At 45.8% G+C, this 12240-nt stretch overlaps 1 protein-coding gene across 1 annotated transcript in view; it reads right to left on the reverse strand.

Moving 5' to 3' along the window:
* LOC130114462 (voltage-dependent calcium channel subunit alpha-2/delta-4-like) overlaps nt 1-12240 on the reverse strand; it is a 113865-nt gene that overhangs the window by 69346 nt on the left and 32279 nt on the right. Inside the window, exons 11-14 of the mRNA XM_056282343.1 lie at nt 2366-2479; nt 1814-1892; nt 1534-1667; nt 678-695 (exon numbers count right to left, since the gene is read on the reverse strand). Of these exons, the coding sequence (XP_056138318.1) occupies nt 678-695; nt 1534-1667; nt 1814-1892; nt 2366-2479 (345 nt within the window). The remainder of the gene's footprint in view (nt 1-677; nt 696-1533; nt 1668-1813; nt 1893-2365; nt 2480-12240) is intronic.

A 12240-nucleotide genomic window follows, 5' to 3' on the forward strand; every position in this document is an offset into this window, starting at 1 on the left:
TGCACATCTCATCACAGTGACAAGCTGGCAGAAACCCCAGACACTATCCGCTTTTTAAGGAATACAAATATGCCTGCCGAGGAACTTCTCTTGGCTCAACCTTGGTGGTTGTTGTATTATCGGGCAATCACTGCAGAGTTTATTATAGATCAGTGAGTTGTACCAGGCAGTTCTCTGGTGTGAATGTGTCAGACCGTGTGAATGTGGAGCAGGGTGGGGCTGGGTAGGAAAATGCTGCTCGGAAAACCTTGCCTGGATAACTTCAGTAACCTCATTCAAGAATTCATTACAAACAAATCTTTTATAAGGTCACGTATCGCCTCGTTAAAGATTAGGGAATCACGTGATTGTCCAACCTGAAAAACGCTCATTCAGGTCTAAAGGCAGTTTCCCCATTTACCGCAGACTGATATGCAAGACCACACAAACCCATGACAGGTAATGTAATCTAACACACTAACGCCATGTTGTGAATTTCTGACTTTGTCCTCTAGAGGGCAACAGAGGAGCGCTGGCTAACAATGACGCTGTCAGCATAATGCGCTGGAACAAGTAATACCTAGAATGACCTTTACAAACACGAGACAGGCTAGGCTAATATGCCGTGGCAAATACAATGCTAAATTACAGTAGATGTAACATAGATCACAATAACACTACTGAATATTTGTCTTTACCTCTTTGGTATTTGGCAGCTGCCAGTGAAGTGAGGGAAGGGCCCAGAGGATCATGGGGGAAATGAGCGGAGCGAAAGGAAGGAAGACAGACAAATGAAAAATGACAGATGAAATGACACACTGAAATGTAGTCACACCAAAATGATTCAGTTTTATTTCAGCACACCGAAAGTCTGCTCAGGTATTCTATTCCAACGCCCAGAGTGTCCTTACCATGTGTGGTGACATGGATACCCTATTGTTTCAATGCGAAATAATATGTTTAGTCTACCGTCCAAAAGAAGAGCGATGACTATAGTATGCCATCTATATATGAACTGACATGCATATATTAGTATTTAACCCATTTTCAAAAGCTCCTTCTCCTACTCATTAGGGTTTTCAGTTGTTCACCTTGAGCAGTAATAAGGTTAGGACTTTTAATTTTCAAAGATGTTTCTTTTTTTATGAAAGACATCCTACGGTGAACACCACTAACCAGAGGGAAACAGGGAACATGAGAAAGAGAAAGAGATGAAAGTATGGAACAACTCTGAAGCCATGACACTGTGAGTACATGGTACAGCTGGAGCCCTTCTAGATGTTGTACGCTTGAACTTTGCAAGCAAGACACTGTGCGTACATGCTACAGATGGCGTCATCACAGAAATACTAAAATTCACTGCAGACCTGCTGGACTGTGCTTTTTCTCCACCGCCAAGAGATACTGTTTTGACACATGTGGTTTTAAGTCTTCTTTTCAACCTCCATAAGGTCCAAAGGCCATGATGGTAAAGTGAGGTGATCTGATAGATGCAGTAATTAGGAATGTTTTGACAAATCCTGCCCTGTGAGAAATGAAGCCACATCCCCTCACCACAGTGTCCATGTAGGCCTCTGTCCAGATGATGTCATGATCGTGGTTGATGACCATTGGACGGCTGAGGACATGCAGGTACTCCATGACATTCTCCTGTACGTCTGCCAGCGTGGATATGTGGGTGTAGTAGCCTGAGGGATGCACAACGAGTGTGAGGAAGAGCAACAAACACACACACACACACACACACACACACACACACACACACACACACACACACACACACACACACACACACACACACACACACACACACACACCTGCAAAGACTACTAACCTTTATTGTTGCAGGCGATCCACTTTGTGTTCTGAGCAAAAGTCATCTCTCTACCGATGAGATAGGTGAAAACCCGCACCTGAGACACAACACAGCCTCAATAACTGTTGACAACAATCAGTCCATCTGGCAGTGTACAGCTGTACAATATGACTGTACAATACACTAAGAAATAATATCATTACTATTGTAGACTACACAGGCAGACAGACAGATTGAGACAGTAGATACAATAGATAGGAAAGAGACTAGACAGACAGACAGATAGACAGATAGATAGATAGATAGATAGATAGATAGATAGATAGATAGATAGATAGATAGATAGATAGATAGATAGATAGATAGATAGATAGATAGATAGATGTGAGGTGCCACCTTGTCTAGAATATCCTCCATGTTTTACATGAATTTCTCTGCCTTTTAATGTGCACACAGATCTATCCCAGGTTGGGATTACCTTGCTACCATGATTCCATACTAGAGAGCCATCAATATTGCGCATCAGATATTTATGGCATACATAAGGAATCCACAGCGGTATACTCCTACCCTGCGTTCAGGCCAGTTGAATTCCTGGAAGACAGACTCAAAGTCCTCCATGGCTCCATCTGTGATCAGCATGATGGCCTGGTTACACATACTGCCCTGGCCCCTGGCCCTGGCCTGGAGAGGAAGACCACACAGAGAAGGACTTAATGCCAAATTACAGGGATGGACTGAGACAGAGAGCAAAGTCATAACTGTATATCAGACAGACAGAATGAGAGCGGGGGAGTGGGAGAAAGACAAAGGGATAGAACGAGAGTTGGTAAGAGGCACAAGCTGAACTCTGATGCCGACAGAGAGAGAGAGAGATTTGGTTTTACAAAACCCATTATTAAGCTGTACAAGTGGTATACAGACAAAAAGGACATCAACTACAATAGTGCAAGTGAAGAGAATTTTTTTTATAAATAAATAAATAAAACATAAGCCAACAATACAGCCAGGACTTTTCCTCTTTACGCAAATTAGGGAAAGAAAACCAGGTCTTCATCATCTCCCACTGAGCACAACACTCTCCATATTGCCCATTTAAGGCTGAAAGCCTCTAGATTTTCTACCATTTTGTAGTAGGCATGCTCCACCCTGAGCTGAGCCTTCAGCAGTCCTGTAAGAATCTGCATAGGGTCCACACAGCCCACCGCCTGGGTCCTGTACTTACAGCTCAGCCAGATGGCTAATTTAGCAGTAGCTGATATGAAATTTGTAAGTGTGGTGTACCTTTCTTCCTGGCTAGGTATTTGGGACCATATACAAACACCTAAAAAAAAGCTTCGCCCAAGCCCAAAAACCAACCCCTTAACAACTCAAACACATCTATCAACCTAGGATACTGGACAAATAAATGTGTTAGTTTCACACTGTGAACAAAAAAGACGTCTCCCTGTGATCAGGATCCAGGGATGCTCTGTGTCTGTTCGTGGCTATCGTTCTGTGTAAAATCCTCCACTGGAGGTCAGCTGACCGTTTTTCAACCAGTAGCTTGTACAGGGACTGCCAGCAGCCCTTCGGGGAAAAGCCTGGGCCTAAAAACCCAGACCACCTCGATGCTTTCATGGCCTGCAGAGACTGAAAGTGCCTCACCTTCACACACAGGATGTAAGTTGCCTTTTTTCTCAGGTCCTCAAACATATCTAGCCGTGGGGTCATGAAAGAAAGGAGTCGGCCCTCCATCTCCTGCCACTCCTCCACATTAGGAGGCAGTCAACTGTGGAAAGCTATATTCCACATCCTTCTCCCAATGGCCAGCTAGCTCATCGTTCTCCATCATAAATGTCCTCAGGTACTCTGGAAGCGACGCACACAACTCCTCAATAATATGACTCAACAACCTGGGTCTGATTTTGGTGTGTTTTTGCAGGATCCCTGCAGGTGTCAGCAGATGTCCCAGCTTCACACATCCGGCCTCCTTCTGAGAAGATCTTGTGCTGGCTGAGGACAGGGTCTGGAGTCTGAATGAAGTTGTTGCAAAACAGTGGCTCCTCAAGCAGCCTCAGACCAGGCATAGCAGCAGGCTCCCTGGAGGCCTTCAGGATTTTCCATGCATCCAGGACAGAGGCATAGAAAGGCAACAGGCCTGTGAGATCTGCCTCCTCCAGCCTCAGCAGAAACAGTTGCTTACTGTATCCCAGACGACCAGCAGGAAGAGTTGTGCAGTGTCTAGCCACCGCACACCACAGTGGTAAAGCAGTCTCTGTGCGGTCTTCAGCCTTAAGGCCATCACTCGAGAAGTAATATCCACAAGACCCTGTCCTCCTTCTTCCACTGGCAAGTATAAGGCAGGAGCTTGGATCCAGTGCTGTCCTGACCAGAAAAAGTCCACTATGGCCTGCTGAACGTCTTCAATCTGGCCTCTTGGTGGAGGTAGAAAAATCAGTCTGTGTCACAGCATCGAGGCAACCAAGTTATTGGCAACCAAAACTCAACTCCTATACGACAGCTGTGCCTAAAAAAAAACCAAAACCTTCATCCATCTGCTACCCCACAGGTGCTGCCATCTCTCTCCACTGTCCTACCTGTAAGGCCTGACTTTTAGCCCAGTTTATGTTTGCTGCTGAAACCTTCTTATATAAGCCCAGACTGTCCTGTAGTGCCTCCATGTCCTCCTGATGACAAACTTGACAAAAACATTTAAATCATCCGCGTAGGCAGAAACTATCAAGGGTAGGATGCATTGTATGCCTGACAGTGAAAGCCCACTGAGATGGCTTCTCAGCCTGCACAGCAGAGGTTCAATAGCCAGACTGTAAAACTGCCCTGAGATGGAACAACGCTGCCTTATCCCCCTCTGCACTGGGATTGACTAGCTCAACCCTCTCCCAGCCTTCACCAAACACTCAGAACCACTGTCCAATTACCCCACCCATGACACAAAATGGTCACCAAAACCAAAAGCCTTAAGTACTGAAAACAAATAGCTATGGGGCACCCCATCAAATGCTTTTTCTTGACCTAAGGAGAGAATACAAACATCAAGATCATAAAGTTTACAAAGGTCAATCACATCTCAAAAAAGAAAAAAAAGATTGTCCATTATTGTTCTGCCCTGTACACAGTATGTTTGGTCCATATGAACAAGATATCCAGTTAGTCTCTTAGTCTGTTTGACAGTGCTCTTGAAAGCATTTTATAGTCAGAGCATAAAAGGGCCACCAGCCTTCAGTTTTTCAGCAAAGCCAAATCTCCCTTTTTAGGGAGCAAGGACAGAACTGCCATCTTACAAGTACTCTTGGGGTGCTCCCATGCAGTGACGATCTGCATGGAAGCACTCCAAGAGTACTTCATGCAGATCAGGTCCAACAGAACACCAGAAACACTTGTAAAAGTCAGTGGTGAGTCCATATATTCATGGAGTCTGCCCTGAAGCCATCTGACCAACAGCTACAGTCAACTCCTCCAAGCTGAGTTCAATTCAATTCAATTCAATTTTTTTATTGTCATTAAAAACAATGTGCAGGCACATGTTAAAAATGAAACGAGGGCTGTGGCTTCACCAAACAGTGCAAGACAGACACAGACAAACACAGCAAACACAGCATAAGATATACACACATGAAGACCAAAGCTAAAAATAAGTTAAAAAAGAGCTGGAGTACAAAATATTTAAAAAATATCTACAGACATTCAGTGGGTAGCCAGGTTCAGGTGGGCAACAGCTTGTGGAAAGAAGCTGTTTTTGAGCCTGGTAGTGCGGGCTCTGAGGCTCCTGTAGTGCCTCCCAGAGCACAGGGGGGAGAACAGTCCATGGTTGAGGTGGGTGGGATCTCTGCTGATGCTCAGACCCCTTCGAAGGCAGCGTTTGTGATAAATGTCTTTTATGGCTGGGAGCTGGGTACCGGTGATATGCTGGGCCGCCTTGACGATCCGCTGCAGAGCTTTCTGGTCTACTGAGGTGCAGTTGCCGTACCACACTGAGATGCAGATGGTCAGGATGCTCTCTATGGTGCAGTGGTAGAAGTTGGTGAGAATTGTGGGGGGTAGACGGGCGCTCCTCAGCCTCCTCAGGAAATGCAAGCGTTGTTGGGCCTTTTTCACAAGGGCCTGGGTGTTTAATGTCCATGAAAGGTCCTCGCTGATGTGGACTCCAAGGAATTTAAAGCTGGAAACACGCTCCACTTCCACCCCATTGATGTGTATGGGGGAGTGGCTGCAGCTTCTAGACCTCCTGAAGTCCACAATCAGCTCCTTTGTCTTCTGCAAATTAAGGACAAGATTGTTGGTAGTACACCATGATGTGAGGTGCTCAATCTCATCTCTGTAGGCCATCTCGTCATTGTTGGTGATACGGCCAATGACTGTGGTGTCATCTGCAAATTTAACTATAACATTTGAGGGGTGAGTTGGCAGGCAGTCGTGGGTGAAGAGGGAGAAAAGGAGGGGGCTCAGAACACAGCCTTGAGGGGCACCTGTGCTGAGGGTCAGGGTGAAGGAGGAGTGGTCACCTAACCTAACAGACTGAGGTCTGTTGGTCAGGAAGTCCAGGATCCAGTTACAGAGGGAGGGGTTGAGGCCAAGGGAGAGGAGTTTGGTGGTTAGTTTGGCGGGGATGATAGTGTTGAAGGCTGAGCTGTAATCTATAAACAGCATCCGGATGTATGTGTTGTTAAGTTCAAGGTGGGTCAGAGCAATGGGTAGGGCAGTGGCAATGGCATCCTCAGTAGACCTTTTGGACGGTAGGCGAACTGATGTGGGTCGAATGTGGGGGGGATAATGTTTTTGATGTGAGCCAGAACCAGTCTTTCAAAGCACTTCATGGCAATGGGGGTGAGTGCTATGGGTCGGTAGTCATTCAGACATATGGATATTGGTTTCTTGGAGACAGGAATGATAGAGGTGGTCTTAAAGCATGCCGGGACTTTAGATTGGGACAGTGAGAGGTTAAATACAGGTGTGAAGACCTCAGCCAGCTGGTCGGCACATTCCCGGTAGACCCAACCCGGTATGCCGTCTGGTCCGGCAGCCTTCCGTGTGTTCACTCTGCGCAGTGATTCTCTGACCTCTGTGACTGATAGAGTGAGCACCTGGTTTTCTAGGTGGCTGGGGATTTTTGTGGCTGGGTCAGTATTGTCCTTGTCGAAGCAGGCATAGAAATGATTTAGCTTGTCTGGCAGGGAGGCATCATGGACAGCGGGACCGCGATTAGAGCTTTTGTAGTCTGTGATAGACTGAATGCCTTGCCACATTCGCCGAGGATCAGAGTTATTGTGAAAGTGGTCCTCTATTCATAGGGAATATATATGTTTGGCTGTTCTGATGACCTTTTTGAGGTTTGACCTGGCTGTGCTGTAGGCCTCACAGTTACCTGACTTGAATGCTGCATCCCAGACTTTCAGCAGCTGCCGGACCTCACTGGTCATCCAGGGTTTCTGGTTTGGAAAGGTGCGGACTGATTTTTTTGTTGTGACACTCTCAGTGCAAAAGTTAATGTAGGCTAGTATGGCAGATGTCTGTTCATTAATGTCTGTATGGGAGCCATGGGTAGCTGAATGTGCAAAAATACTCCAGTCTGTGTTTTCAAAACAGTCCTGGAGTTCAGAGACTGCTCCTTCTGGCCGGACAGTGATTGTCTTTACTGCTGGCTTGATCCGTTTTATTAGGGGTTTGTAGGCTGGGACCAGGAACAGGCAGAGGTGGTCAGAATGCCCCAGATGAGGGCAGGGAGTAGCTTTGTATGAGTCCTTGATGTTTGTATAGAGATGGTCCAGGGTGTTTTGTCCCCTAGTGGGGCAGGAGACATGCTGATGGAATTTGGGCAATACAGCCCTGAGGTTAGCCTGATTAAAGTCACCACCTATGATAAAGGCATTGTCCGGGTGTTTGGTCTGTTGTCTGTTGATGGCACATTGTAGCTGCTTAAGTGCTACCTTAGCATTAGCATGTGGGAGGATGTATACAGTGGCAATGGTAATGGCCGTTAGCTCCCTGGGCAGGTAAAAAGGCCTGCACTGAATCATAAGGAGCTCGAGATCAGCAGTGCAATGCCTTTCAACGATCTTTATATTGTTGCACCAAGAGTTATTGACATAAATACTCAAACCTCCTCCGTGGATCTTGCCGGAGTGCACTTTCCTGTCGGCACGGAAGGCTGTGCGGCCCGCTAGCTCGACTGCCGAGTCGGCTATGTTGCTGTTGAGCCAAGTCTCCGTAAACATCAGCAGACAGCAGTTCTGCAGCCTTTTCTGAGAGGACAGCCTGAGTCTTATCTCAGGCTGTCCTCTCAGAAAAACAGCCTGAGATAAGACTCAGGCTGTCCTCTCAGAAAAGGCTGCAGGCTCCTGGACAGGCTTCTCTGTCCAGGTCTGCCTTTTCCTCGGGACTGAGCTGAGGAAGCCCCTCCAGCAGCTCTGCAGCATTGTCTTGATCACACTCCTCTGCTCCAAAGAGAGAAGAGTAAAAAGCCACAGCATGGCTCCTCATTTCCTTTGAATCAGTCATCCCCTGCCACCGGGGAACTTTAGGGATATTATCAGCTTGCTCCTGGCAACAATCTTCCCCAAACTGAGGAAGAAAGAGCTCAGAGCATCTATGTCTTTGATATTGAGGAAACGAGACCTTATGAGGGCTCCTTTCACTCCCTCATGCCTGAAAGTCCTGAGCTCCAGTCTTTTTTCTTGCAGCAGGCTATCACCAGCAAAGTCTGGATTACTGTTCATAGCACATTCAATATTTTTAATACTGTCCTCCAGCTCCTGAACTGCTGCTTTAATCCTAGCAGTGGAGTGAGATGTATACTGCTGACAGAAGACACAAATCTGTGCCTTGCCCACTTCCCACCACTGCCTCAGTGAATCAAAATTAGTTTATGTACTTTGCCAGCAGACCCAAATCTGTTCAAAGTTCTAACAGAAAACATTATCCTGCAGTGACTTGTTGTTGAAATGCCAATATGACCTAACTGTTTGCCCAGGAAAAATGATAAAATCTACAGTGATGAGATGGTTATCAGTGAAGCTAACTGGAGTAATGGAACTACTAACTAGACTGCATGCAAGTGACTTTGAAATGTAGAACCTATCTAGTTTGGCTGCACTCACCCTGTTATTGCTCATCCTGACCCACGTGTACTGTCTAGCAGTGGGGTGTTTCAACCTTCATGTATCTAGCAAATCTAATTGAGTAACTATTCTGCCTAAGCTACCAGATGACTGAATGTGTGGTTCCTCACTTGTCCTGTCCATGGTGAAATCAATGGTGCAGTTCTAATCCCCACCAATGATCAGCTGCTCCTGACCATACTTCTGCAGTTAATCCCTCAAAACATTGAGAAAGGCTAATCCGTCAGCCGCCTGAATTGGAGCATATACACTGACCAAACAGAAAAGGTACCCTTCAATTTCTACCCTTACATTAAGACACCTGCCCTTAAATAACTCCACAGATGATAAAATCATTGGATTCGTTCTTTTAGTTAGCAACACTGCTACCCCTCCCCCCACACACACTGAAGTTGGTGCCATGGCTGAGTGTATATGACCCCTCCCACCAACGCCCCAGTCTATCTCATTAGTTTGGTCACTATGAGTTTCCTGCAGAAAAAACACATCTATCTTTTTCTGCTTCACAGCCTCAGCTACTAAAAGCCCTCTTACATCTATCACTCCCACTATTAATGTTAAGAGATCCAACCCTGAGCCTCTGCATAAGATGGGTAGAACAGAGAAAACGATAAGAGACAGAAACAGACCGGCATGAACCAGAAAAAAAAGAATAAAGCACCTTGTGATGCATGATCGTAATTTATTTCACAACTTTTGTCCTTCTTACAGTTTTCCCCTTTGCTTCTTTTCTCAAGACTGTGACGTGTTTCATAAGGCAAAAACATGTTTTTCTCCTCAAGCAGCTCAAAACCAACCAGCTTCTGCAGATGACTAACAGCCCTAATGAACTTCTCTGTATTATTGAAATAATCTTTTACTTTTACTGATTTCTCAAAAGTTTCATCCAAAAAAAATTGTGTCCTCCAGAGAATACAGATCTGTGCTGTGGTATGATGTTTCACCACCTGACACACTATCAGATTCCAAATCACAATCCACATCCTCAGCCTCACCTGTTACCTGGCTACTGGGAATCTCCTCAACACTCTTAGTATTCTCTTCAGTAGGCCTACCTCCACCCTTCACACTCTGTCCCTCATCACTGAACACATCCTCAGCCGCTGCTAGCTGGTGGTTGCAGCCACCTGTTCAGCTGTGAGTGTTTCTGTGGTGTTCCCAACACAGAATATTAACCAGTGTGGGTTGGTTGGTTTTGAATGTGAACAGACCAATGTGATTGGTGCTGAATGAGGTGGAGGTCAGCTATTGGTTGTTCCTGAAGAGTATATAAAGCAGAATCGCCACCAGGGCGCTCCCTTGGTACTCCGCTCTAGTCGGGATAGCTAGGTTGTTACAGCGTAATAATAAATATACTACGTTACTGTCATAAGTCTGCCGTGTGCACTTTCCAGTTATCTACTTAAACAGTTTAGAACACAATTAGTGTTTCATACACGACAGCTTGGCGACGAGGATGGGATGTTTAAGTTGGAAGTCACAGAGTTAGCATGTCAAGCAGCTCCAGCAAGGCAGAAGTAAACGACGAACAACCAGGGAGACGTTCGGTGAGTGAAAGGACCGTCAAACAGAAGATGGCATTCGGTAAGCCAGAAGATTTCCACTTCGAGGAAAGTGAGGAAAGTTTTGATAGTTATCGCCAGCGGTTAGAGCAGTACTTCGCAGCAAACGGATTGGACACTCGAGATGAGAAAACCAAAGCGGTATTTCTTACGGTGGTAGGAAAAAGGGCACATAGCTTGCTGATGGATTTGTGTGCACCAGATAAGCCATCGGGTAAAACATATGAAGTACTGGTGGGAATGCTAGAAAAGCACTACATCCCGAAAACCAACTTTATTGCCGAGAGATGCAAGTTTCACGGAAGAAACCAAAAGGAAAACGAAACAATAAGTGAGTACATTGCAAGTTTGAGAAAGTTAGCAGCCACATGCAAATTTGGAACATTTTTAGATGAAGCACTGCGTGATAGGTTTGTCTGTGGAGTTAAGAGCAGTGAGCTAAGAGATCAGTTACTCAATGCTGCTCACACAAAAGACTTAACGTTACAGCTCGCAGTTGAAATGGTGCTTTCTTTTGAGGTAACAAAAGGCAACAGTGCGCAACAGTTTGCACAGAAAGGCTATAAAGCTAACGTGGTAGAAAAGAAGGCTAACCTATTTCATAGAGAGGCTACGGTAAAGTCTACAGCTAATGGAAAGCCCTGCTATCGCTGCAATGGAAAAGGCCACAGACCGGATGAATGCAGGTTCAAGGACGCAGAGTGTCACCAGTGCAAGAAAAAGGGACACATCGCAAAAGCATGCCGTTCACCTAAAGAAGGAAGCTATGGCAAGGCATCGAAAGGGACCAGGCATTTGGAATGTTGCCACGCTCTCAAGCATGTGGACCAGAGCAACGCTCACAGTCTTCGGGCAGATGGAGATCCTATCCAGCCTCAGCTCTGCAGTGCCAGAGACGACTGCTGTGTGCCGACAAGGTGCATGGTGGATGCTGTACAGAACATTGACACTGGTCAGACATTGGACAGTGGAGGGGCCGAACGTTTTGCAATGGACACGGGTAAAGGTGACATTGTGAAACCCTACTATGTGTATATCAGTGTAAATGGTACCAGGGTGAAAATGGAGGTAGACACTGGCGCAGCCGTGTCAGTGATATCTGAAACTCTACTTAAAAGCAGGTTTAAAGATGTGAAACTTAGTCCTGCAAATTGTGTGCTGAAAACCTACAGTGAGGAATCATTGCCGTTGATAGGAAAATTCGCAGCAAAGGTGAAATGCAAGGAACGCTCAGAAAAGCTAGAACTACTAGTCGTGAAAGGAAGAGGTCCTGCATTAATGGGCAGAGATTGGATAAGTCAATTAAAGCTAGACTGGTCAAGAGTCAACAGAGTGGCTCCTGATACAGTGGATGATGTGTGTGCCAGACATGCATCAGTGTTCAAACCTGAGCTAGGCAAGTTAAAAGGTATTGAAGCCAGACTACATGTAGTTCCAGATGCAGTGCCCAAGTTCTGTAAGCCTAGAAACGTGCCTTATGCATTAAGAGAAGCCGTAGAGAGAGAACTGGCAAAATTGGAAGCTGAAGGTGTCATCTCACCCATTAATTACAGTGAGTGGGCAGCTCCAATAGTTTGTGTGCCTAAAAAGGATGATAGTGTAAGAATATGTGGAGACTACAAGGTCACCATCAATCCATGGTTGAATGTGGAACAGTATCCACTACCCAAAACCCAAGATTTATTTGCTAAACTAGCAGGAGGTCAGCAGTTTACCAAATTAGACTTGTCGCAGGCTTATCAGCAAGTTCTGTTAGAGGACAAAT

Source organism: Lampris incognitus, chromosome 6 (assembly GCF_029633865.1).
Source record: "Lampris incognitus isolate fLamInc1 chromosome 6, fLamInc1.hap2, whole genome shotgun sequence".
Lineage (NCBI taxonomy): Eukaryota > Metazoa > Chordata > Actinopteri > Lampriformes > Lampridae > Lampris > Lampris incognitus.